A 27,622-nucleotide genomic window follows, 5' to 3' on the forward strand; every position below is an offset into this window, starting at 1 on the left:
TTCTTTCTATATTTATTGTTATTTTCTTTTTTTTTCTTTTTTTAAATTTATTTATTATTATTATACTTTAAGTTGTAGGGTACATGTGCATAACGTGCAGGTTTGTTACATATGTATACTTGTGCCATGTTGCTGTGCTGCACCCATCAACTCGTCATTTACATCAGGTATAACTCCCAATGCAATCCCTCCCCCCTCCCCCCTCCCCATGATAGGCCCTGGTGTGTGATGTTCCCCTTCCTGAGTCCAAGTGATCTCATTGTTCAGTTCCCACCTATGAGTGAGAACATGCGGTGTTTGGTTTTCTGTTCTTGTGATAGTTTGCTAAGAATGATGGTTTCCAGCTGCATCCATGTCCCTACAAAGGACGCAAACTCATCCTTTTTTATGGCTGCATAGTATTCCATGGTGTATATGTGCCACATTTTCTTAATCCAATCTGTCACTGATGGACATTTGGGTTGATTCCAAGTCTTTGCTATTGTGAATAGTGCTGCAATAAACATACGTGTGCATGTGTCTTTATAGCAGCATAATTTATAATCCTTTGGGTATATACCCAGTAATGGGATGGCTGGGTCATATGGTACATCTAGTTCTAGATCCTTGAGGAATCGCCATACTGTTTTCCATAATGGTTGAACTAGTTTACAATCCCACCAACAGTGTAAAAGTGTTCCTATTTCTCCACATCCTCTCCAGCACCTGTTGTTTCCTGACTTTTTAATGATTGCCATTCTAACTGGTGTGAGATGGTATCTCATTGTGGTTTTGATTTGCATTTCTCTGATGGCCAGTGATGATGAGCATTTTTTCATGTGTCTGTTGGCTGTATGAATGTCTTCTTTTGAGAAATGTCTGTTCATATCCTTTGCCTACTTTTTGATGGGGTTGTTTGTTTTTTTCTTGTAAATTTGTTTGAGTTCTTTGTAGGTTCTGGATATTAGCCCTTTGTCAGATGAGTAGATTGCAAAAATTTTCTCCCATTCTGTAGGTTGCCTGTTCACTCTGATGGTAGTTTCTTTTGCTGTGCAGAAGCTCTTTAGTTTAATTAGATCCCACTTGTCAATTTTGGCTTTTGCTGCTGTTGCTTTTGGTGTTTTAGACATGAAGTCTTTGCCCATGCCTATGTCCTGAATGGTACTACCTAGGTTTTCCTCTAGGATTTTTATGGTATTAGGTCTAACATTTAAGTCTGTAATCCATCTTGAATTAATTTTCGTATAAGGAGTAAGGAAAAGATCCAGTTTCAGCTTTCTACTTATGGCTAGCCAATTTTCCCAGCACCATTTATTAAATAGGGAATCCTTTCCCCATTTCTTGTTTCTCTCAGGTTTGTCAAAGATCAGATGGCTGTAGATGTGTGGTATTATTTCTGAGGACTCTGTTCTGTTCCATTGGTCTATATCTCTGTTTTGGTACCAGTACCATGCTGTTTTGGTGACTGTAGCCGTGTAGTACAGTTTGAAGTCAGGTAGCGTGATGCCTCCAGCTTTGTTCTTTTGACTTAGGATTGTCTTGGAGATGCGGGCTCTTTTTTGGTTCCATATGAACTTTAAAGCAGTTTTTTCCAATTCTGTGAAGAAAGTCATTGGTAGCTTGATGGGGATGGCGTTGAATCTATAAATTACCTTGGGCAGTATGGCCATTTTCATGATATTGATTCTTCCTATCCATGAGCATGGTATGTTCTTCCATTTGTTTGTGTCCTCTTTTATTTCACTGAGCAGTGGTTTGTAGTTCTCCTTGAAGAGGTCCTTTACATCCCTTGTAAGTTGGATTCCTAGGTATTTTATTCTCTTTGAAGCAATTGTGAATGGAAGTTCATTCCTGATTTGGCTCTCTGTTTGTCTGTTACTGGTGTATAAGAATGCTTGTGATTTTTGCACATTAATTTTGTATCCTGAGACTTTGCTGAAGTTGCTTATTAGCTTAAGGAGATTTTGGGCTGAGACAATGGGGTTTTCTAAATATACAATCATGTCATCTGCAAACAGGGACAATTTGACTTCTTCTTTTCCTAACTGAATACCCTTGATTTATTTCTCTTGCCTGATTGCCCTAGCCAGAACTTCCAACACTATGTTGAATAGGAGTGGTGAGAGAGGGCATCCCTGTCTTGTGCCAGTTTTCAAAGGGAATTTTTCCAGTTTTTGGCCATTCAGTATGATATTGGCTGTGGGTTTGTCATAAATAGCTCTTATTATTTTGAGGTACGTTCCATCAATACCGAATTTATTGAGTGTTTTTAGCATGAAGGGCTGAAACTGAACAACCTGCTCCTGAATGACTACTGGGTACATCACGAAATGAAGGCAGAAATAAAGATGTTCTTTGAAACCAATGAGAACAAAGATACAACATACCAGAATCTCTGGGACACATTTAAAGCAGTGTGTAGAGGGAAATTTATAGCACTAAATGCCCACAAGAGAAAGCAGGAAAGATCTAAAATTGACACTCTAACATCGCAATTAAAAGAACTAGAGAAGCAAGAGCAAAGGCATTCAAAAGCTAGCAGAAGGCAAGAAATAACTAAGATCAGAGCAGAACTGAAGGAGATAGAGACACAAAAAACCCTCCAAAAAATCAATGAATTCAGGAGTTGGTTTTTTGAAAAGATCAACAAAATTGACAGACCACTAGCAAGACTAATAAAGAAGAAAAGGGAGAAGAATCAAATCGACGCAATTAAAAATGATAAAGGGGATATCATCACCGACCCCACAGAAATACAAACTACCGTCAGAGAATACTATAAACACCTCTACGCAAATAAACTGGAAAATCTAGAAGAAATGGATAATTTCCTGGACACTTACACTCTTCCAAGACTAAACCAGGAAGAAGTTGAATCCCTGAATAGACCAATAGCAGGCTCTGAAATTGAGGCAATAATTAATAGCCTACCAACCAAAAAAAGTCCAGGACCAGATGGATTCACAGCTGAATTCTACCAGAGGTACAAGGAGGAGTTGGTACCATTCCTTCTGAAACTATTCCAATCAATAGAAAAAGAGGGAATCCTCCCTAACTCATTTTATGAGGCCAACATCATCCTGATACCAAAGCCTGGCAGAGACACAACAAAAAAAGAGAATTTTAGACCAATATCCCTGATGAACATCGATGCAAAAATCCTCAATAAAATACTGGCAAACCGGATTCAGGAACACATCAAAAAACTTATCCACCATGATCAAGTGGGCTTCATCCCTGGGATGCAAGGCTGGTTCAACATTCGCAAATCAATAAACATAATCCAGCATATAAACAGAACCAAAGTCAAGAACCACATGATTATCTCAATAGATGCAGAAAAGGCTTTTGACAAAATTCAACAGCCCTTCATATTTATTGTTATTTTCAAGATCTCTTGTAAGGCAGGTCTGGTGGTAATGAATCCTCTAAACATTTGCTAATCTGAAAAGGATCTTATTTCTCCTTCATTTAGGAAGCTTAATTTGGTTGAATATGAAATTCTTGGTTGAAGATTTTTTTCTTTAAGAATGTTGAATATAGGTCCCCAATCTCTTCTGGCTTGTAGAGCTTCTGCTGGGAGGTCTGCTGTTAGCCTGATGGGATTCCCTTTGTAGGTGACCTGCCCTTTCTCTCTAGCTGTCTTTAACATTCTTTCTTTCACTTTGACCTTGGAAAATCTGACAATTATGTATCTTGGGGATGATCTTCTTGTGTAGAATCTTGCAGGAGTTTTCTGTATTTCCTGAATTTTATACTTGGCCTCTCTAGCAAAGTTGGGGAGGTTTTCATGAACGATATCCTGAAATACGTTTTCCAAGTTGTTTGCTTTCTCCTCTCTTCTTTCAGGGATGCCAGTGATTCATAGATTTGGCCTCTTTACATAATCCCATGTTTCTTGAATGTTTTGTTCATTCCTTTTTATTCTATTTTCCTTATTTTTGTCTGACTGTGTTAATTCAAAGAATCAGTCTTCAAGTTCTGAGATTCTTTCCTCAGGTTGCTTTATTCTGCTATTAATACTTGTGATTACATTGTGAAATTCTTGTATTGTGTTATTTAGCTCTGTCATACCTGTTAGGTTCATTCTTATACAAGCTATTTTGTCCTTCAGCTCCTGTGTCATTTTATTGTGATTATTTCCCTTGGACTGGGTTTTTTCATCCTCCTCAATCTCAATTATCTTTGTTCCTATCCATATTCTGAATGCTATTTCTGTCATTCCTGCCAGTTCAGCTTGGTTAAGAACTCTCATGGGAGAACTCATGCATTTGTTTGTAGGACATACACCACTCTGGCCATTTGAGTTAACGGAGTTCATGCGTTGGTTCTTTCTCATCTCTGCCTGTGGATGTTCCTTTAACTGCAGTGTAGATTGAGTACAGTCAATAGACGTTTCTGGATGTTTTCACTGGGCTGAGGCTTTGTGCAGGGTCTTTATTTGAAGCTGACTTCCTGTCTCTGGTTTCAGAGGGGGGTATGTTAATGAAGTATTTTTAGTGTTGAAGGTTTGGAGTGTGATCCAGCAGGTGGCACATAGGCTTATTGGTCAGTTGGTACACTCTTGCTCAGTTGTGTGACTTTCCTATGTTTACTCACATTTGGAGCCTTGTTCCCTCTCAATTCTCTGAAAGTGGATTCCTCTCTCCTTTGAGTGCTGGCTGTAGATTGCAACTTGGCACTACTGGGCTTCTCATAGTAGCTCTGGGGTGATCTCAGTGTTTTGTTTTTTTCCCCAACTTGGAGGCAGCAGAGGAAGGGACCTTAGTAGTGGTTGTGGCCAAGGATCATTTTCTTGTCTCCTGGGAGCTCATTCGAGAGAGATGCAGGTCAGCAGTGGCTTAGTACAATCAGCCCAGGATCAAGGGCCTGTGCTGTGGGTCCAAGCCAGGACTTCCGTGTCTGGTGCCAAGTAGTGGGGAATGTGTGGCACCTGTGGGAGATGGACTAACCTCCTCTCCTTGGGTCAACTGCAGCTTGTTGGTGGTGTGGATAAGGTACTTAGGATATTTCCTCCGTAGTCTGATGGTAGCAAGGGCTGTTCCACTACAGAGGTAGTCTCACAGAGGTTTTCAGTTGTCCTTGGAGACTCTGTCCAGGAAGTTGCCAAGTTTCTACTCGCTTGATAGCTCTGGCAGGGGGTGGCTGGAGGCCCATGCCTGGAGGACCTGCCTGGTAAGGAGATATGGGAATAGGAACCCACATAATAGTCTGGTCAATTTTCCATAGGGCTGCTGTAGTATGCTGCGGGCCTGTTTTAGTCCATAGTCACCTTGGATTTTCTAGTACCTGGAGGTATCACTAGTGGAGGCTACAAAACAGCAAAGATGGCAGCCTGCTTCTCCCTCTGGGAGCTTCGTCCCAGGGAGGTATGGATCTGTTGCTGGCCCAAAGTCACCTGAAGGAGGTGGGTGGAGATCCTGGTTGGAAGCTCCCGCTCAGCAAGGAGGAATGGGGATTGGGGACTTGCTTAAAAAAGCAGCCTGGCCACATTTTGGTAGAGCAACTCTACTGTGCTGGGGGTCTGCTCTAGTCCCTGGTTGCCTTGGACACTCCAAAGCCCAAAGTTGGAACAGCTAAGTTGCCCAAACAGCAAGGATGTTGGCCCACCCCTCCTTCTGAGAGCTTCATCCCAGGGAGGTTAAAAATCTGTTAGCCAGAGAACACCGACAGGGGTGACTGGAGGCCCAGTTTTGGAGATCCTGCCCAATGAGTAGGAGTGGGATTGGGGACTCACTTAAAGAAGCAGTCTCGCCACATTTTGGTAGAGCAGCTGTTTTTTTTTGCTGGGAAATCCCTTCTGCCTCTGGCCAGCTGGGAATCTCCAAAGCCTGAAGGTTGAAATGGCTAGGTCACCCAAACAGCAACGATGGTGGCTCACCCCTCCCTCTTGGATCTCCATCCCGGGAAGGTTACAAATCTCTGTTGACTGGAGAATACCAGCAGGGGTGGCTGCAGGCCCAGTTTGGGAGGTCCTGTCCAGTGAGGAGGAGTAGGATCAGGCATCCACTTAAAGAAGCAGTCTGGCCATGTTTTGGTAGAGCAGCTGTGCTGTGCTGGGGGATTCCTTACATCCCTGGTCAGCTAAGACTCTCCAAAGCCTGCAGGCTGGAATGGCTAAGTCACCCAAACAGCAATGACTCCCCCTGCCCCCGACCCTGGGAGCTCCTTTTTAGGGAGGTGCAATGCCCCTACGAGTGGCTAGCTGGAATTCCAAGCCTTATTCTGTTAGGTGCTGTGGATGTGGGGCCTGCAGGCTGTTGCTGCTCAGCCCCCTGGGTTCAGCCTCTTTCCTAGGGGTATGTAGGGAGGTCTAACCTTCCACTTTGCCAGAGCTGCAGCTACTCTTTCTGGAAAGTCCAAGTATATAAGACTCCAGGGTCTCCTCACATGTTTGAGTGCTCTGCCAAGGCTCCACGTAGCTCCTTCTGTTAGACTGAAGGCCCTGGTGGAGTGGGTTCATATGGAGATCTGCTGATCCGAGGGTTGCAAAGATCCGTGGGAGAAGCGTGGTTTCCTGTGGTCACACATTCACTCACCACTTCTCTGTGCAGGAGAGGTTCTCCTGGCTCCGTGTTGCTTCCAGGTGGGCCATTGTCCTGTCTTGCTTTTCTTCATTCTCCACAGGTCAAGTTGTTTTCTTGATTAGTTCCAATGTGAGTACCTGGATGTTTCAGTTGAAGGTATTGTATTTACTCGCCTCTTCTTTTCCTCTATGGGCCACACATGCTAGCTGCTTCTAGTCAGCCATCCTGGCCACTTCATATCTTAGTCTATTTCTGATATTTGTTCTCTCTTCAAGCTGGTTTTTGTTTGTTTGTTTGTTTTGTCTTTTGTCTTAGTATACCTTGTAATTTTTCACTGAAACCCAGACATGATATGCTGACTGGGTAAAAAGGAACTGAGATAAATAGGCCTTTAGTGTGAGGTTTTTAAATTTTTCTGGCTAAGACTAAGGCTGTTTTTACTGTTTTCTATAATTGTTGGTGTTAGAGACTACAATTCTTTCTGGTGCCTTCATTTTTCATTCTTCTAATGTCTTTGGGTTTCCCTAGAGACTTCTTAAATAAGGTGTGAGTTGTGCAGTTCTTTAAACTGTGATGCCCTATTATTAGACAGGAGTCCTAATTGATGTGTTGGTAAGATACAGGGTGAGGGTAAGTGCTATATAATATTATGACTAGGTCTCAGCTTTTTAGTGAACCGTGTTTCTGAACTGTGACCACAAGTGCTTCTCAGCTTCTCTCCCACCCACTACTTGAGACAGGAAGGCTAGAAGGGCTAGAGCTGGCTTTGTTTCTTCCTCCACTTCAAAGGCTAAAAGGAGCTAGAGTTGGATAGTTTCCTTCTCCATGTGAAAGGCTAGAAAAGGGTAAAGAGTTCATACCAGTTGCTGGCTCATGAAGCTGCTTCTGCTCCCAGTGAGCTGTGATTCTCTATATTCTCCTGTCTTTCCAGTTTTTGGTGTAGTAGTTTTCTTTGTGACCTCAGTTGTCTGATGGATCTGAAAATGGTTATTGATGTTCAGTTTGTTTGGCTTTTTTCTTGTTGTGAGGATAGTAGTGATGACTTCTAAGCCCTTTACATGTCAGACTGGAAACCAGAAGTTAATCTCAGCCTTAGAATGATAACTTTAGGTTAAAGTATTGTCTCTACGCTGCTATAGAAATTTGGATCACATTAACTCCTGATGATCATTAATATATCATAATATATGTATAACCTGAAAGAAAAGTACTAAAAGTAATAAAAATAATAGAAAAACAGTTAATATTTATTGAGTAGTTTTAGCATGTGATGCCTTATATTACAGGGCATTTACATATATCACCTCAGTTAATCTTTATAATCACCCCAATTGGTAAATATTATCACCACCTGTTTTTTTTAATAGGTGAAGCAACTGAGGCTTAGATTGATTTAGTAGCATGCTCAAAAACATATTAGTTGGGATTCTAATACAAGTGTTTAGTCTAGAACTTATATTCTTAACCACTGTGGGCTACCAATATCAATATTAAGACTGTGAAGGTAGAAAGTTGGAGAAATAGAGCTTGGAAGGGAAGGACTCCTTGTAGTTGGTTATCCTAGGCATTTGGAGTAGAGATAGGTTGAAAAGGACAAGGTTCATACCTAATTGGCAATCGTACTCCTAATTGTCTCTTCCATCTTTAAACTGCAGACAGTTCAGTTTCCCTAAAGATTTTTTTTTTTTTTTCTTTTGAGATGGAGTTTCACTCTTGTTGCCCAGGCTGGAGTGCAATGGTGCAATCTTGGCTCACTACAACCTCTGCCTCCTAGGTTCAAATGATTCTCCTGCCTCAGCCTCCCGAGTAGCTGGGTTTACAGGCATGCGCCACCATGCCCAGCTAATTTTGTATTTTTAGTAGAGAAGGAGTTTATCCATGTTGATCAGGCTGAACTTGAACTCCTGACCTCACGTGATCCACCCGCCTTGGCCTCCCAAAATGCTAGGATTGCAGGCATGAGCCACTGTGCCTGGCCCCCTAAAGATTTTTAAACAGATGTTTAGATGCCCTTTGGGAGAGTACAGTCTCCAGGGGGAAGGAGAAAAGTTGGCCTAAGGGGTGGATGTTGGGTATTCGAAAAAAGGCGTTTAAGGACTAGAAGTTACATGATTAGTTTATGGTTGCATAGCTGCTTTGAGGTTAAACCTCAGAATCAGAAGAAATATTAAAATCAATCTTCCTGATATTCTTGCCATGAGGAATAAGTCATGTGCTCTGAATGGCACAAAGTAACCACAACCACCAAATCAAATGGATTTAGAAAACACCTGTAGGTATAATGACGATATCTCAGAAGTAGACTATGAGTACAGTGGTAAATATTTCAGGTTGGAAACTCCAAGATCCAAATTTGGCTGGCAACAGGTTACTTTAGGGTTCTTAGTAAACAGATGTCTCAGTTGTGCATTCTGGGCTTTCAACCTAGCAACTACTGGCACGGGACATTTACCACCTAGGAAGGTGGGGAGGGCGGGGAAAAAAGCTGGGCTTTAAGTGTTGATATTATATTGACTGGGTAAGGATGTCCTACAATAAACTACTTTATGAGGGGATAGCCAGGCCACAAAAAGGATCTGATTGTTGAACTTAAGCAACTCTGGCAAGACGGGCTCTCAGCAAAATTTTCAAGTTGATGAGGTTTAATAGTCCCAGGGACAATAAATAGTAGGAGGATCACACAGTGAGTTCAGTATTAGGGGACTGCTCAAATTTGAGCCTTTGGTGGTTTGTCCTGGCCTCAGACAACCATCTTGAGGCTTGACTTATACACTTCAAATTCTTTGCCTAGTGTGTTACTAGAATTAAACACATCTGGAGCAGTGGGGTATGGTGATATGCTTTGGCTGTGTCTGTACTCAAATCTCATCTTGAATTTGTAGTTCCCATAATCCCCATGTGTCATGGGAGGGACCAGGTGGAGATAATTGAATCATGGGGGTGACTTCCCCCATCCTGTTCTCACGATAGTGAGTGAGTTCTCACGAGATCTGATGGTTTTATAAGGGGCTTCTCCTTTTGCTGGGCACTCATTCTCTCTCCTGCCACCCTGTGAAGAGGTGTCTTCCTCCATGATTGTAAGTTTCCTGAAGCATCCCCAGCCATGCAGAACTGTGAGTCAATTAAGCCTCTTTTCTTTATTAATTACCCAGTCTTGGGTAGTTCTGCATAGCAGCCGGACAACAGACTACTACATATGGCAATACTGTCTGTTCATTAGGGAGTTAGTGAGCAGGAGAGAAGCAATGACAGCAGTAAGCCTAGCAGCCAGCAGCTAGGGAGAAAGAGTGCCGATAATGGAACCAAGAACGTGGAAGACTTCTGAGAGTTTATATAAGCATCCAGACTGAGGTAGAATAGCCAACAAAGTAACTTTGCAAAAGGCGTATTAGTGGAGGCAGGATGATCATCTATGTAGTGTGATGGGAAAGGTAATATAAAAGCTCTTCTGACCAAAATATAGTTCCTCTTCCCACTTACTAAAATTAGTGTTTGGCCTCTTAGGAGCCATACATTTTCCATAAGTTAAAGTATTATTTTGTGGTTGATAGTTAGCCAATTAGTGAAGATTTCTTTCTATCTGATTAGTTCATTAGCACCAGTTTTCACCAAGCAGAGCTGGAGGTTCTAAAGAAATATAATCGAGTATGAGAAAGGTTTGGGAACCTTTAGGAATTGTCTGTGTTGTATGACCACTCCTTATAGTGCTGCCCAACAAGAATGTAATGAATAAATCTGCAAGCCTCTGAATTCTGGCTGCTCACATGGTAGTGAATATTATTCACATAAGCAAATTTGGTGAAGATCACAGAACTTGGGGGAACCCCACATTTTAACCTAGAGATGTCTTATCCTAAAGCCGTTTGCCTTTTCATTTATACTACATTGTCTCCAGAGGGATGTTGGCGACCTGAAGACAACATTTTCTTATGCCACAATTTAAAAAATAAAAATAAAAGTCCACTCTTGGATACAAAGAACCCTTTATAAGGCTAGATGGCAGCTTGGAAAGCACATAGGACTGTCCTGATCTATCCCAAAGAACATATACAGATTCCAGGCTGTTCTTCACCAGGAGTTATTTTCTAATTCCTATACACTCTTTAGTTTTTACTTCCTGGGGGAAAAAAGCACAACAATGAGCAGAGAAAATGAAAATTCTTAGAATTAATTGCATATGGACTTTCCCCAAAATGACATTAGAAAATGACACCTTTTGTCTTTGAATGAGTGTGTGGGCTTATTTTCCCACCCCCACCACTGTTGTGTGAAAGCGCAACAGCTCAGTTTTCATTTTCCTTTCCTCTCAAAATGCCCAGAGGGACCATATTTTTGTTTAATGACCTTCAGAACGATTCTTTAGAAATCTGAGGCTATCAGAGTTGGAAGCAATGCGAAAATAATTGAGGATTATTATTGTATGACGGCAGTGGCAGCTGGGCTGTTTCTTTTTCTCTGTGTTCAGACTTTCTTCTTCATTTTCCCAGAAACCTTATATCCCAAGGTTTAACTCAGAAGCAAATCTCATATAGGTGATAAACCTTGCCAGACATGGTATGTAATATAATTTCAGACAGACCCTTAACTGTTCTTCAGGAAGACCCTAGGGAGTAAAGCAGCCTTATATCTGCATGCCCTCAATAGTATTAGTTTTATTTACTCTCTGACAATGTGTGTGGGTAGTTGTATAGAATATAAAGCAAGCTTATCTCTTAAATATTATACCTGTGAACTTAAGCACCACTTTGTGTGTCAAAACTCCTGCTAACATGAAAGAAAAAAATGTTACAGAAAAATGGGTACTTGCTGTCTCAGATCACTCACACACACACATGTACACACACATACTTATGCACACAAATACACAAGCACTCACAGCTGGGGATTGAGAGTCAGCACAGATTCTAACTTTACGTGAATGTTTAAGATATGTGTATGGACGGCAGGGGTGAGGAGTGGTAGATGTAGATGTTGTATACACCATAGTGGGAAAGTAAAAAGTGCTCTCAACTATTGTTCACATCATCTACCTCAAAATCAATTTATTTATTGCCTTAACTGACTGACAAAATTTACATGATAAAATACTTTTTTTTTTTTTTTTTGAGACAGAGTCTCATTCTTGTCACCCAGAATACAGTGCAATGGCATGATCTCAGCTCCCTGCAAACTCTGCCTCCTGGATTCAAGAGACTCTTCTGCCTCAGCCTCTCGAGTAGCTGGGATTACAGGCACGTGCCACCATGCCCAGTTAATTTTTGTATTTTTAGTAGAGACAGGGTTTTACCATGTTGGCCAGGCTGGTCTCATACTCCTGACCTCAAGTGATCCGCCTGCCTCAGCCTCCCAAAGTGCTGGGATTAAAGGCGTGAACCACCATGCCTGGCAATAAAATATTTATTACCTTGAATATTCAACACTCCCTAACAGCTATCCCCTACACCTCGACTGATGTTTGTACAGCATTTGGCTACCACTTTGGTAGGACATTTGAGGTGAATGATAGCCAGAATGGGGCAATATCTAATAAGTAGTCTGAAAAAATTCCTGAAAGTCAAAGATAATTGCCTGAATATTCTTACATACTTGGCTATTGTTATATCCTTGTCACTTTCTGGAAAAGTATTAAACATTCCTTTCTAGGGAAGTCCAATCTCGGTCACAAGATTCCCTCACATTCCTATCAGGAGAGTAAGATAATTGGCTTCAAAACCCAAATCTTGTTGTGTGGTTGTGTATCACTGAACTCAGAAAGTAAGTGGATGATATCTCCAGGCTGTTACTATAACAAAGCGTGTCCTCACTTTACCTAGCTGTGTTTCTAGAGAAGTCCTTAATTTTTTATATTCTTTCCCTCTCTACCCCCACATGGATTTCTTGATTACAAGAAGGGAGATTCTGGAGTACTAGTATTAGTTTTCATAATAAGGAGTAATTAATGAAACAATTGTAAACTTCATTGCCAATATAAAATCCTACTATGAATGTTTAATAATGCCTAAGACTCCCCTAAAGTATACTGAGTGGCTAAGTGAACCATATCCTCTTAGGACTCTTAGGAAATATCCCTGTCAAATAGAAAGAACCAGGACATTATAATAATACTTAGTGACTGTTAAGGTTCTGCTATACCTCTCTTGTATTTGGGGAGCTTCTATGCTATTCTATTTATTTTTTTCAGAATGTTTCTAAAGACTTCTTGCTCCTGGGGTCAGGCCTTTAAAGTGGTTTATAGTGCAATAGTTGTGATATTAGAATTGGATACAATAGGACACATTTGTGATTTTTCTTGGTCATTGACTTGACTCCTTAGTTACATATTTTGAAAACGAAAGAGAAGAATACAAAAAAGTAAAAGTACTAACTTGCCGGTACTGAGATGTAGTCCATGAACTTTTATTTTTTGCTTACTTGCAAATATTTTATCTGCAGGAATGCAAGCCAAAAATGTGGAGAAGCATAATAATACAGAAAGGAAATGCTCTTCTGATCCAAGAAGTTCAAGAGGAAGATGGAGGAAATTACACGTGTGAACTTAAATATGAAGGAAAACTTGTAAGACGAACAACTGAATTGAAAGTTACAGGTAGGAATTGGTTCTACAAAATTATGGCAAATGAGATTTTAAGTATAATTTGGTTTGGGAAGCAAGAGTTTTTTTCAGAGTCAACTTTCTGTGAATTTAGAATTGCCTGCAAATCAAACAGTTGAGAAACTTGCTATTAATGAGTTGTACTGAGTAAAAGCAACATATGGAATATGAAAACAGAATTTAGAGAACAAGGGCCTAATTGCTGTGTATCTCTTCTCTGTCTTTATGAAAGGTTCTGAACTCTTCAAGGTATCATTATTACTAAACATCTCAGAAAGTATATAGTGGAACCACTCTAGAATGTTGACTTAACCCATTTGTGGAATCTCCTTGTAGGTGAAGGCTGATTTTGGAAAGAGAGTCTGTTAGATTTTTGGAATGAAATCTTCTTGGATTGCATCCAAATTATCATTTATGCAAAATTATCCATAAGTGAGTGATGTTATTGTGAGCTTCTAATGATTCTTAAAGCAACTCCAAATGAAGAACATGCATATGTGTGTTTTAAATCTGAAGTACAAACAAAATGTAAACTAGTGGAAGAATAAACTTAGAATATTCTTACCTGTTAGAGAATTTTAGGAAGTAATTTTCAGAGACATAAGACAGAATCTAATACCAAAAAGATATCCCTTACAACAAATGTGATGGAACCTAAGAAACTGTATGACAAAAAAATCTACTTACTATTGCTCACGAACAAATCTTGACTAATTTTCCTATTATTATGTGTGTCATGTGTATTATAATCTCACATGTGGAACCTAAAAAAAAGTTGAATGTGTTGCAAAAGAGAGTAGAAAAGTGGATAGGGACAGAGCATGGGGAATAAGGAGTGTAGGTCAAAGGGTACATACAAAGTTGCAGTAATATAGGATGAATAAGTCTAGTGATTTAATGTACGGCATGTAGTTAATAATATTGTATGCTGAGGCTGGCACAGTGGCTCATGCCTGTAATCAATCCCAGCACTTTGGGAGGCCAAGGCAGGTGGATCATCTGAGGTCAGGAGTTTGAGACCAGCCTGGCCAACATGGGGAAACCCTGTCTCTACTGAAAAAAAAAAAAAAAAAAAAATTAGCCAGGCGTGGTGGCGTGTACCTATAATCCCACCTACTAGGGAGACTGAGACAGGAGAATTGCTTGACACAGGAGGCAGAGTTTGCAGTGAGCTGAGATCATGCCACATCACTCCAGCCTGGGCAACAGAGCAAGACTCTGTCTCAAAAATAAAAAATAATCATATTGCATGTTGAAAATTTGCTAAGAGAGTAGATTTTAGGTGCTCTTAACACAAAAATAAACATATGAGATTGATATGCTGATTTTTTTGACTGTAGTAATCAGTTTACTATGTATATGTATAACAAAAACATCTTGTTGTATACCTTAAATATAAACAATTAAGTATGTGTGTGTATGTTTGTATGTATATGCATACATATTTCTATTGTGGATAATATCCAAGCCATGATAAACTTTGAAATTACCTAGACAATTGCATTATTGATCGCATTAATTGACTTATGATTAATGCACTTGAGCATTACCTGTTTAACCATCTAATGCCAACATCAGCCAGTTGGTTAATTTATAACATACTCTTGCTAATGCTAGCAATACATTTTTTCTTCTATTTTATTTTTGTTTAAAAAGGTTCAAAAAGGTCTGGCTGACCTTTTTGAGATGGTGTTAAAATCAGTCAACTAACTAATACTTGCTGAGTTAAGTTCATTGCTATAACCCATATATTTAATTAGGTTTTTGATTCTTGAGATTAATTGTTTTTGTCTTTTTCAAAATTCTAAATGTTAGCACAGGGAACACAAAATATATATTTTAAATAAACTAATATATAATATACATATATGTTACTTCACTCTCTATACTAATAAATGATAGTTTTACTTCTTAGTTTGATTTTGTAGAGTGCCTTCTATGAAAGTTTAAATAATTATTTTGATTAGAATTGCACGTTCTTTCAAAATAAGCTTTCAAAATAGCTACCCCCCATGAGCTTTCAAAATAACTACCATATTGGGCCAATTCCAAATAGCAAAGTTTTTCTGCTTTTGATTAGTTTCTGATTTCTTCAACATGAACTAGACTTCCCTGCCTCATTCATGGCAGAAAATTCAATCATGGGCAGTTGTACATTATTAATAAGTGACCTGACTATGCACAAAGTGTTGCAGCATCATCACTTTGGCCACAGTCACTAATCCTTATGAGAGGCTTGCAGAGCACTTCCATTTCGGATCATTTGCTGAATCTTGTAACATTATAGTATTTGGCTTGAGTTTTAAGTTGAACCAGAATAAAGTAAACACCAAACCTCCTTTTCACTCACATCAAATGGGTTCTGTTGAAAACACGTTTGCTTCTTTCATTTCATTTTAGATTCTGGAAAAGAGAGCTAGAGGTACTTATTTTGTGTATTTTATAAGATGTTAATTTACTTGTTTTAAACATTTAATATATTTGAATTACAGATCTAAAATTTTATTTGAATACCTTGCAGAGGATCTCAAAATTTAATATGAATCATGTGAAGGGACCCAGAGAGGATAAAGATGAAGATCTCTAAATACAGATACTCAGGTTTCTCCCTTAGATTCTAATTTAGTACATCAGTTAGACTAGGAATTTACCTTTTTGTCCAGGTGATTCTGTTTTACACTTTCCAAGGATCATGTTTTTGAGCGACACTAGAGAGGAGAATGGTGCTAACAAGTCAAAGTCATAGGTTTGATTATTTTGTGAGTATGTTAGTTCACCCATGCACACACACACACACACACATGATTTTTATAGGTCCCAATTTGTTTTCTTTAAATTTCTAAGAACTGCCATGAAAATAGAGATCATGTTAACCAAGGAAAATGTGTCAAGGTGTGTGGGTAAAGCAACTTCAACTGGGGAAATCAGTCATTTATTCAGTTACCACTTAAATAAATATTTACTGAGTACATGTTACATGCCAGGCAACAAGCTAGGAGCTGGAAAAGATAATTCAAAATGTGTTTATGATTATCCTTGGGTTAATGGTCATCATTCATATAAGAAAGTATCATGTTTGTGTATTTGTTCACACAGTTCAAATGTTATGCTTGATGTAGAAACAAAATGGCTACTTGGTATGGAAGTTCAAGAGGTTGCTCTGTGAAGGTTTATTCTTTTTTGGAACATTATATAACTTATACCATGCTTTGTATGCTCAATAATATGAAAACAATTAGCAAACAGATTGTCCTCTCATAATTCAAAATATAAGGTTAGGATTATTTAAAGAGTAACCATTCATATGTGTTTTGAGTTTATCATGGGATAAGAATTTCAATATGACATTAATAGAGTTGGTTAATTACAAAATCATGTAAATAGAGGTTCTTTAAATGGTGTATTTCCCTTATGCAAATTTTAAAAGATTGTCAAATTTCTAAAGCTTATTTTCTGACTATTCTTTTTAAATGTATAATTCTGAGAAATATAACTTCAGTAAAACAAAGTTTTCAGTACCTGTTTCTTAAAGGTACATAGGTGCTATTTGCTTTAAGAAGGTCAAGAATAGAAAGATCCAGATATTCAAAACTGATAAACTAGAAGGTTATCCTTTGCTTTAATGAAATTATTTCTCCATATATGCCATAGTATTTATTTAAATAGTTAGCTTGCTTTCTGCATTAAAACAGGATTTGATTTAAATGCAACTTTTCTGGAACACTTTTATTATATAAATTGTAGCAGACTTTTGTGATATTATTGTGGAAATTTCTTTTTATTCCTTCGAAGGCTGCAGATGCATAGGGAAGGTTTTAAAAACAAATAGACGTGCACAGTAGCATGTTTAGGTCATTTGCTAATGATGCCTACAGTGACAGTTTCATTTCCCACAGCATATTTTAGGTGGCTATATGCTATTTAAATTTTTTTTTCTTTATTTTCATGTTGAATTTGTGCGGAGGGCTAATTGAAGTGAAAAAGTAAGACAGGAGAGTTGGTTATAAGAAGGTGAGAATTGTAGTACAGGTGATAATGGAAAAAGGAGAAGAGGAGTAGGAGAGAGTGAGCAACATAATGGGATAGAGTCTCTAGGGATAAGAAGAGAAAATCTGCCTTAAGAAGGTCAAAGGCAGACATTACTTATAGGGATTCTTCAAAACGGACGCAAGAAGGAAGCCGGAACTAATTATCTGTATTTGGAAGGCAGTTCACCATTCACCTGGCAAATCATTCACAAATACATGCCTTTATGCAGCTTTTTAGACGTGAGCATTGGCTACTTAGAATAAACCACTAACCTGTTTCCTGGTCAATATGCAAATAACACCTCTCCACCTGATTATTGTAGACAGCTCTAGAGTCCCTGGTTGGAGACTTTTCACATGTTAGGGGTAATCTCTTAACCCATTGGCATTTGAATATGATAGCAAGAGGGATTTATTCCTTGAAAATACTTCAAAGATTTGCTGCCAGATTACTATTCAGCAATAGTAGCAAAGCAATCTGGATATAAAGCTTGGGGTAAAACTGCCAACTAGGAATTGGCATCAGTCTTTGGTGAATACGTTCAAATGCATGGCTTTAGCAAGTGCTTTTAATTCCACTTTGCAAAGTTTAATTGTAGTGCCTTGTTGCAGGTGTCATTTAGATTACATAGCTTGTTAGAAAAACTTTCCTCTGGTGTGGAAAATGGCAGCTCTTTACACACAGACGAAGCAATTTCACATTCAGGCTGGAAAACAGGCTTTTTGTGGTCCTGGCTCTTAGTTTATTTATCCTTCTACTGTTAATGCTGAGATTTTGCAGGGGAGGGTGAGTTTAGAAAAAAACAGTGGAACATGGCAATATGGTGGAGAGTTGGTGAAATAAATAGAAGCGGGGATTTTGACTGAGTAAAGATAATACAACAGAAGTAATCTCTAAGCCAGCAACTCTGTAATAATCATAAAAGGGGCTCCCAGAGAGCTTTTATCTATTGAGAGCTGACTGTGCAGCATACATTGCGTTTAGAGGTTTTCATTCATTTTCTCATTTAGTCCTCACAACCAACATGTGAGGGTGGTTTGGGGCTCAGAAAACAATACCTCAAAATGAAGGACTCGGAAGCAGGTTTGACCTTTTCCTGCCCTCCTGTTTCTCTGTCCCATTCTCCCCACCCTCCCCCAAGGCTAGCCATAAAACTGGAATCCCTCTTCCCCAAAGGAGGTCATAGAAACCAGAACCCCTTTCCCCCAAAGCCAGTCATAAAGCCTAAAAATGTTACTCTAACTTTCTTTTTTTTTTTTTTTTAATTTATTTATTATTATTATACTTTAAGTTGTAGGGTACATGTGCATAACGTGCAGGTTTGTTACATATGTATACTTGTGCCATGTTGGTCTACTGCACCCATCAACTCGTCATTTACATCAGGTATAACTCCCAATGCAATCCCTCCCCCCTCCCCCCTCCCCATGATAGGCCCCGGTGTGTGATGTTCCCCTTCCTGAGTCCAAGTGATCTCATTGTTCAGTTCCCACCTATGAGTGAGAACATGCGGTGTTTGGTTTTCTGTTCTTGTGATAGTTTGCTAAGAATGATGGTTTCCAGCTGCATCCATGTCCCTACAAAGGACGCAAACTCATCCTTTTTTATGGCTGCATAGTATTCCATGGTGTATATGTGCCACATTTTCTTAATCCAATCTGTCACTGATGGACATTTGGGTTGATTCCAAGTCTTTGCTATTGTGAATAGTGCTGCAATAAACATACGTGTGCATGTGTCTTTATAGCAGCATAATTTATAATCCTTTGGGTATATCCCCAGTAATGGGATGGCTGGGTCATATGGTACATCTAGTTCTAGATCCTTGAGGAATCGCCATACTGTTTTCCATAATGGTTGAACTAGTTTACAATCCCACCAACAGTGTAAAAGTGTTCCTATTTCTCCACATCCTCTCCAGCACCTGTTGTTTCCTGACTTTTTAATGATTGCCATTCTAACTGGTGTGAGATGGTATCTCATTGTGGTTTTGATTTGCATTTCTCTGATGGCCAGTGATGATGAGCATTTTTTCATGTGTCTGTTGGCTGTATGAATGTCTTCTTTTGAGAAATGTCTGTTCATATCCTTTGCCCACTTTTTGATGGGGTTGTTTGTTTTTTTCTTGTAAATTTGTTTGAGTTCTTTGTAGGTTCTGGATATTAGCCCTTTGTCAGATGAGTAGATTGCAAAAATTTTCTCCCATTCTGTAGGTTGCCTGTTCACTCTGATGGTAGTTTCTTTTGCTGTGCAGAAGCTCTTTAGTTTAATTAGATCCCATTTGTCAATTTTAGCTTTTGCTGCCGTTGCTTTTGGTGTTTTAGACATGAAGTCTTTGCCCATGCCTATGTCCTGAATGGTACTACCTAGGTTTTCCTCTAGGATTTTGATGGTATTAGGTCTAACATTTAAGTCTCTAATCCTGTTACTCTAACTTTCTCTCCACTTCTCTGTGTGAAAACTGGCCATAAAGAAATTATTCGACCTACCTTGTTTAACTATAGGTAATAAGGTCCCCATCCCAGAGAGGGTCCTGCCCCACACCCAGAAGGAAGGAATGTGTGCTCAGAGAAGCCCAGAAGAATCTAGACGGACAGGCCTTGCCGGTTTTCCTCACTCAGCTTCTTAGCATTAGATCATAGTCTTTTTGTCAAATCATATGCCTACATAGCTGTCCATTCTTTGTTGAACCTAAGCATAAAAATGGGCATTTTTCCCTGTATCTTTGGGTCTTCATTCTAAAGGCTCCTGTGTATACAGTGTATACATGTTAGAAAAACGTATATGCTTTTCTCCAATTATTCTGCCTTTTGTGAGTTGATTTTTAGGCAAATCTTCAGAGGGCCAAGGGGAATTTTCTGGCTGGGCCCCTATAGTGGTTATAAGATGTCCCCATTTATAGAGAAATAAACTAAAACTTAAGTGAAATGATATGCCCAAAGTCACATACTCAGTAAATGGCGGAACACAGATATAAACCTAGGTCTTCCCAATTCTCAGATGTAGCTTTTTAATCACCACCAGGCAAAAAACTGCATGATTTCTCTCGCCAAATATATATTGCATACCTAGAGAACAGAAACCAAAATATTGGACACAATGTCTATCATTCCACTATAATATCCTTTTTGGACATTCACAATTTGGTCTTCAATAATTCCCTATTAGAATTTATATATCCATAAAAAAAGCACACTTGGCATTTTGAACCTAGTCCTTAGCTCTTAGCACTTTAGTTAAGATCATTAGTAGTAGGGCCCATAATTGAATCTGCATGTGGGATGGTGCCAGGAAAGAAGCAAGGAAAAGTGAGGCTCCAAGAAAATTAAGAATGCATGAAAGATGGTAAATTCTTGCCAAATTTTGTGTTTTGATGCCATACGGCTCTACTAGTATGATAATTTATATTGAGAAAAAATATTCCAATGATATTCATTGCAGTTATGACTATGACTTCAAGCTAGTGGAAGTGAAGCAATGGATGAATGGCTAGTTAAACAATGTTGGCTCAGTTGGTAAAGATCAATCAACACATAAATCAGTGCCTACTATGTACAGTAAGAAGTTCAGGATCCAAGTTTGTGATGTTCTGAAAGCAGACAGGTAGGGATAGAAGTGTGTTCTCCTTTGAAACCTGTGAAAAAAGAGTTATTCATTAGAATAGTGCTTCTCAGATTGTATTTTGTGGAACCCTGATTCTAAGAAATGTTAAGAGAAAGATTTCCAAGAGAGAAAGAAGAGGAAAGGAGAGGAGGGAAAGAAAGGAGAGGAAGAGAGAAGAGTGGGGAAGGGAGAAGAAAGGTTCTGTAGCTATTTGTTTATCTGCAAGGTCAAAGTTAAACAGTCATCTTTTTTTGCAGGGTATCTCAGGGCATCTTACTGCCTGTAATATCTAATGTGTACTCTAATTTTCTCAAAGGGGGATGGGGCCTGGGTGCGGTGGCTCATGCCAGTAATCCTAGAACTTTGAGAGGCTAATGTGGGTGGATTGCTTGAGGTCAGGAGTTCAAGACTAGCCTGACCAACATGATGAAACCCCCTCTCTACTAAAAATACAAAAATTAGCTGGCTGTGGTGGCGTGCACCTGTAGTCCCAGCTACTCAGGAGGCAGAGGCAGGAGAAACACTTGAACTCGGGAGGTGGAGGTTACAGTGAACTGAGATCAGGCCACTGCACTCTAGCCTGAGTGACAGAGCGAGACTCCATCTCAAAACAAAAACAAAAACAAAAACAAACAAACAAACAAAAAAACGGTGGGGGGATGGTATATATTTTTAGGACATTTCTTAAACTTTTATGAATACATAATATTCCCAGGCTCCAAAGCATCTGAGGATGTTAAGTCTCCACAGAACAAACTTTAGGAAAGCTAAGTGAATAGTTGAGTGAGTACCTGGCTCTATTGGCCTCCTACTAATGCCTATAACATCAACAGTTGAAATAAAATACTTATTTGGCATTTAGGTTATGATTATTATCACTTATTTTTTTCCATTGTTTATTTTTTCAACCATCCTTTAAGTTCCTTAAGTGAATGGATTTGTTGACTAATTAATTTCTACATCTCTAAGTGCTGAGCATATGGTAGGTATTCAAAAATTATTTGTAGCTTGGTTTGGTTGAGTGCTTATTTGATTGGTAAGTGTTTTGATTGGGTACAAATAAGACAACTTTGTGTTTGTAGAGCACCTTATAATTTCAAAGCACTTTCACTTCTGGGATCTCATTCTGTTATAAGAACTTTATGGAACTGTCAGCAAATAGAGTATTATTATTATTAATCTTGGCTCAGAGAGTTTAAAACAATGACCCTAGGATATAAGCTGGTGAATTACACAACTAGGACTAGAATCCCCATCTTATAAGTCCTAGTTACACTTTTCCTACTCTGCCCCGCTGTTACTCTGTTTGCTGTCCCTTAATCCTGGGTACTAGGCCAGAAGAAGAGATGCAACTCAAGGAGAATTCCAAAGTTGGTAACTCCAGAGTTCAGGCCTAAGAATCTCTGAAATAACCTTTTATTTAAAATGTTCATATACCAGTCCATTGTTTTGTCTTTTGGAATAACTATTTCTGATTCTAAAAGGAAAACCATTTACTACTGATGTCTAAAACCAAATCAGCAGAGGTAGCCGCTAACAATACTCAAATGCAGCTGGGCACGGTGGCTCACGCTTGTAATCCCACCACTTTGGGAGACCGAGGCAGACGGATCACCTGAGGTTGGGAGTTCGAGACCAGCTTGACCAACATGGAGAAACCCCATCTCTACTAAGAAAAATATAAAACTAGCTGGGCGTGGTGGTGAATGCCTGTAGTTCCAGCTACTTGGAAGGTTGAGGCAGGAGAATTGCTTGAATCTGGGAGGTGGAGGTTGTGGTGACCTGAGATCATGCCATTGCACTCCAGCCTGGGCAACAAGAGAGAAACTCCAACTCAAAAAAGCCAAACCAAAACAAAACAAAACAAAAATAAGACTCAAATGTTCCCAGCAGTCAGACAGGTCATGTCCACAGTGTGAGGTGGACCAGGTGTGTGAAGCAACAACTGAAGGAAAAATTGGAGAGTACTACCTGTACTGACTCAACCCTAGCTGATTGCTGCCATGTGAGATTGAGAATCCAATATTGCTAGGCCCTCTGATGTATAAGAGACACCAGAAGTCTGGAGTTTTGTGTGGAAATCCCTAAATTGTAAAGCACTCTGTAGACCAAATAAAACAGCCTGTATGCTAAATTCAACTTGGGGACTGCATGTTTGTGGCTTTTGCCTTTAAAGATTTGGTTCAGTAGGACTTTTAAACAAGCGACCGACTGTGTGACTGACTCAGACTCTGTTCCACTATTTCCATCTCTAGCAGTGAGTGGAAAAAAATTTAAAGAAAGAAAACCTGAAGTGGCCTGGAGAGCAGTTAAAAGACAAACTGGGAACAGTATTCAGAAGCCATCCTAATCACACCATCCAGTAGACTAGTTGATCCAACAAGAGTGAAGGGGGCACAATTTATGGATGTAATACTATTGGAGGGGTATTGACAAATGGATCACCTTAGAAAAGTGAGTGATTTAGATGATGAAGCAAGTTGGTCTCCAAGTGTTACAGATAAAGGAAGAGCCGTGGGGATAAAGCACCTGCCTTAAAGCTGCCCTGAAGCGGTGTGATGTGAAGCACTGAAGGGAACAAATCATCGGTATATGTTCTCTCTCCTCCATGTTCACTATGAGTAGGCCGTTAACATGATCTGAATGTATGTGTCCTGATTATCACATGAACATGTACCTCATTTGTACCTTTTGTGTGACCTAATAAGGAACAACCACAGCAGTCAATAGTTCTTGGCTGCATTAAGGGAACATTCACGTGACTGACTGTGCATTTCATAATGGACTGTTCTTTTGTACAGTGCAGAGATCTCATGACCAAAACCAGCTTGCAGCGGTTTCTTTGCCTTTCCTCCTAGGCTTTATTCTCCCTTTCTGGATGACCCTGACCTTTCCTAGCCTACCCAGCCCACCCTGGATGACATCTTTGTCTCTTATCTGCCTCTTTTAAATGTTTCAATGGCCTGTTTTCTCTGTAGCTCATCTCCTCAGATCCTTGCTTTCTCCTGGGGTTAATCTAATATCTCAATGAGCTAAAAAATTCATGACTGATAAAGACTGAAAATGTTTCTCTTCTCAGCTAACATATTTGCAGTTTAGTAGATATTTCAGTTCTGTAACTCATAGGCATAACTAATGGTGGGAATTTCTGGGGACTTTGCAGGGCCTGTGGGGGGCCTTTCCCAGAGTGTCACAATCTACCCTGCAGGTGGCTGCTTATTCCTTCTGGAAACAAGATCAACAATATTCATGACCTTGGGGAACTAGAAGAATAAAAATCCTACCGAGGATCACTGAAAAAAAAGGGCCTTGGATGTCGGTCCATAGAGTGACTTTTTTCCTTGTTCTGCATTTTTATTTTGTCTCTCCTTTCTTTCCCTTATTTCCTTCAACCTATGACACAGGGCTGTCTGTTAACCCTGTTGATGGCAGCCATGAAGAGATTGCCAATCTTTGTCCCAGGAAAGTTTTTGTGTCATATTTCTATGCCCTACAGGGAGATGAACAAACACTATTAACTTTCCCATAAGAAGAAAGATAGTCTTATTTTTCTGGAGAGTCAGGAACTGAGAGAGCATTTATTCCTGTGGGCTTATTTTCCAAGCAACTTTGCAGGAGACCAGTTTGGATAGCTGGGGGTGAACAAGTTAGAGCACATGACAGCAGTATATGGCAAATGTGTGCAATCCAGGCCAGTTCTACTCCAATGGCTCTCGTCCATCACCTGAGGTGACCATTGACCCCTTGGCTGCCTTCTCTGGCATCAAGTTAGTGCTGGGGAAAGGGATTCTCGGGAAGGGGTTACACTGTGACTCCTAGCTATGTAGTTCCCTGAGATCCGTGGGAACAGATTTTCCTAGGTCCATTATGTGTATTTGTGGGAGTCTCAGCTACCTTGTTCTCTCCCAACCTGAAAGCAGTGGTTTGAGCAAGCTGAGAATATTCTCTCAAGGCACCCTTCTGTAGAAATGAAAACTAGGAGCTTGGTGCAGAGGGAGACCAGCCATGAACTAGATCCAATAGAGTAGAGCAGATGCTCAGAGAACTGTCATTCATTAGGTCAAGGATTATACTTGATAATCAGTCAAAGCTTCTAACAATCTCAAAAGGCTGGTGATTATTTCCTATATTTTATAAGGGAAGAAATGAACAGTCAGAGAAGCTAAGTTACTTGTTATGATCACACACCATAGTAAGTGATGGAGCTAGGATTTGAAACCACATTTATTTCAAAACATTACTCTTAAAGCACCCTGTTACAATTACCTGAATGGCTCCTGCACACAACAGTGCTCAATATATGTCACTAGTTCTATTCCTTCCTGCTTGCCTGCCTGCTTCATGCTTTCTCCACTCCTCTTTGCTACTACATGTTTTACACTTCTGTAATTTCCTCATGAAGCCATCACAGACTAACCTCATCTTATAGTCACCTATTTTTTCTCTGAATTCCCTCAATAATTTTGCAGAAGTTTTCACCACATTGTCTGATACTAATTTATAGTAATAATTTATAAGAGATCTTCTTTGTGTAGATCTTGTAACACCAATTACATTAGGGCTCTTCAAGATCTGCTGCTCCCTATTCAAAGGTTTGCCTTAATATTAAGATACAACATAAAATTATGAAACTAGGAGCTAGGCTCTGTGTTTCAGAGATGATATATATATCATCTCTGAAATGATATATATATATATATATATATCATCTCATTTGATCATCTCAGAATCCTGTAAGGTATGTCATTTTCATTTTAGCCCTGCTTTATAGATGTGGAAATTGAAATTTGGGGAATCTAAGTAATTTTTCTCAATGTTCTATAGCAACTAAATGATGATGGTGGAATAAAGCCTCAGGTGGTTGTTATTTTTCCAAAGCCTGAGCCCCTCCCACTGGTAAATGCTTATAGAATTATCTGCTGTACACATTACCATGATATGGTTTGACTGGAACAACTTTTTGTTATTGGTTTTTGTTTTGTTTTGTTTGAGATGGAGTGTCGCTCTGTCACCAGGCTGGAGTGCAGTGGTGCAATCTCGGCTCACTGCAACCTCCGCCTCCCGGGTTCAAAAAACTCTCCTGCCTCAGCCTCCCGAGTAGCTGGGACTACAGGCGTGCACCACCAGGCCCAGCTAATTTTTGTATTTTTAGTAAAGACGGGGTATCACCATGTTAACCAGGATGGTCTCGATCTCTTGACCTCATGATCCTCCCGCCTTGGCCTCCCAAAGTGCTGGGATTACAGGCATGAGCCACTGCGCCTAGCCGATCTTAGTTATTTCTTGTCTTTTGCCATGCTCATGGATAGGAAGAATCAATATCGTGAGAATGGCCATACTGCCCAAAGTAATTTATAGATTCAATGCTATTCCCATCAAGCTACCACTGACTTTATTCAAAGAATTGGAAAAAAAAAAAACTAATTTAAACTTCATATGGAACCATAAAAGAGCCTGCATAGCCAACACAATCCTGATCAAGAAGAACAAAGCTGGAGGCATCATGCTACCTGACTTCAAATTCTACTACGAGGCTACAGTAACCAAAACAGCATGGTACTGGTACCAAAACAGATATATAGACCAATGGAACAGAACAGTGGCCTCAGAAATAACACCACACATCTACAATCATCTGATCTTTGACAAACCTGACACAAACAAGCAATGGGGAAAAGCTTCCCTATTTAATAAATAGTGTTGGGAAAACTGGCTAGCCACATGCAGAAAACTGAAACTGGACTCCTTCCTTACACCTTATACAAAAATCAACTCAAGATGGATCAAAGAGTTAAACGTGAGACCTAGGATCATAAAAATCCTAGAAGCAAACGTGGGCAACACCATTCAGGACATAGGCATGGGCAAAGACATCATGTCTAAAACACCAAAAGCAATGGCAACAAAAGCCAAAATAGACAAATGGAATCTAATTAAACTAAAGAGCTTCTGCACAGCAAAAGAAGCTATCATCAGAGTGAACGGGCAACCTACAGAATGGGAGAAATTTTTTGCAATCTATCCATCTAGCAAAGGGCTAATATCCAGAATCTACAAAGAACTTAAACAAATGTACAAGAAAAAAACAACCCCATCAAAAAGTGGGCAAAGGATATGAACAGACATTTCTTAACAGAAGACATTTATGCAGCCAACAGACATATGAAGAAATGTTCATCATCACTGGTCAATAGAGAAATGCAAATCAAAACCAAAATGAGATACCATTTCATGCCAGTTAGAATGGTGATCATTAATAAGTCAGGAAACAACAGATGCTGGAGAGGATGCAGAGAAATAGGAATGCTTTTACACTCTTGGTGGGAGTGTAAATTAGTCCAACCATTGTGGAAGATAGTGTGGCGATTCCTCAAGGATCTAGAACTAGAAATACCATTTGACCCAGCAATCCGGTTACTGAGCATATACCCAAAAGATTTTAAATCATTCTACTATAAAGACACATGCACACATATGTTTATTGCAGCACTATTCACAATAGCAAAGACTTGGAACTAACCCAACTGTCCATCAATAATAGACTGGATAAAGAAAATGTGGCACATGTACACCATGGAATACTATGCAGCCATTAAAAAGGATGAGTTCATATCCTTTGCAGGGACATGGATGAAGCTGGAAACCATCATTCTCAGCAAACTATCACAAGAATAGAAAACCAAACACCACATGTTCTCACTCACAAGTGGGAGGTGAACAATGAGAGCACATGGACATAGGGAGTGGGACATCACACACCAGTGCCTTTTGGGGGGTGGGGGGGCTAGGGGAGGGATAGCATTAGGAGAAATACCTAACGTAGGTGACGGGTTGATGGGTGCAGCAAACTACCATGCCACCTGTATACCTATGTAACAAAGCTGCACGTTCT

General features: G+C 39.6%; 1 protein-coding gene across 1 annotated transcript in view; it reads left to right on the forward strand.

The window, feature by feature from the left end:
• IL1RAPL2 (interleukin 1 receptor accessory protein like 2) overlaps nt 1-27,622 on the forward strand; it is a 1,281,282-nt gene that overhangs the window by 721,207 nt on the left and 532,453 nt on the right. The window contains exon 5 of the mRNA XM_025372668.1: nt 12,939-13,092. Within this exon, the coding sequence (XP_025228453.1) occupies nt 12,939-13,092 (154 nt within the window). The remainder of the gene's footprint in view (nt 1-12,938; nt 13,093-27,622) is intronic.

Source organism: Theropithecus gelada, chromosome X, assembly GCF_003255815.1.
Source record: "Theropithecus gelada isolate Dixy chromosome X, Tgel_1.0, whole genome shotgun sequence".
In the NCBI taxonomy this organism is placed as follows: domain Eukaryota; kingdom Metazoa; phylum Chordata; class Mammalia; order Primates; family Cercopithecidae; genus Theropithecus; species Theropithecus gelada.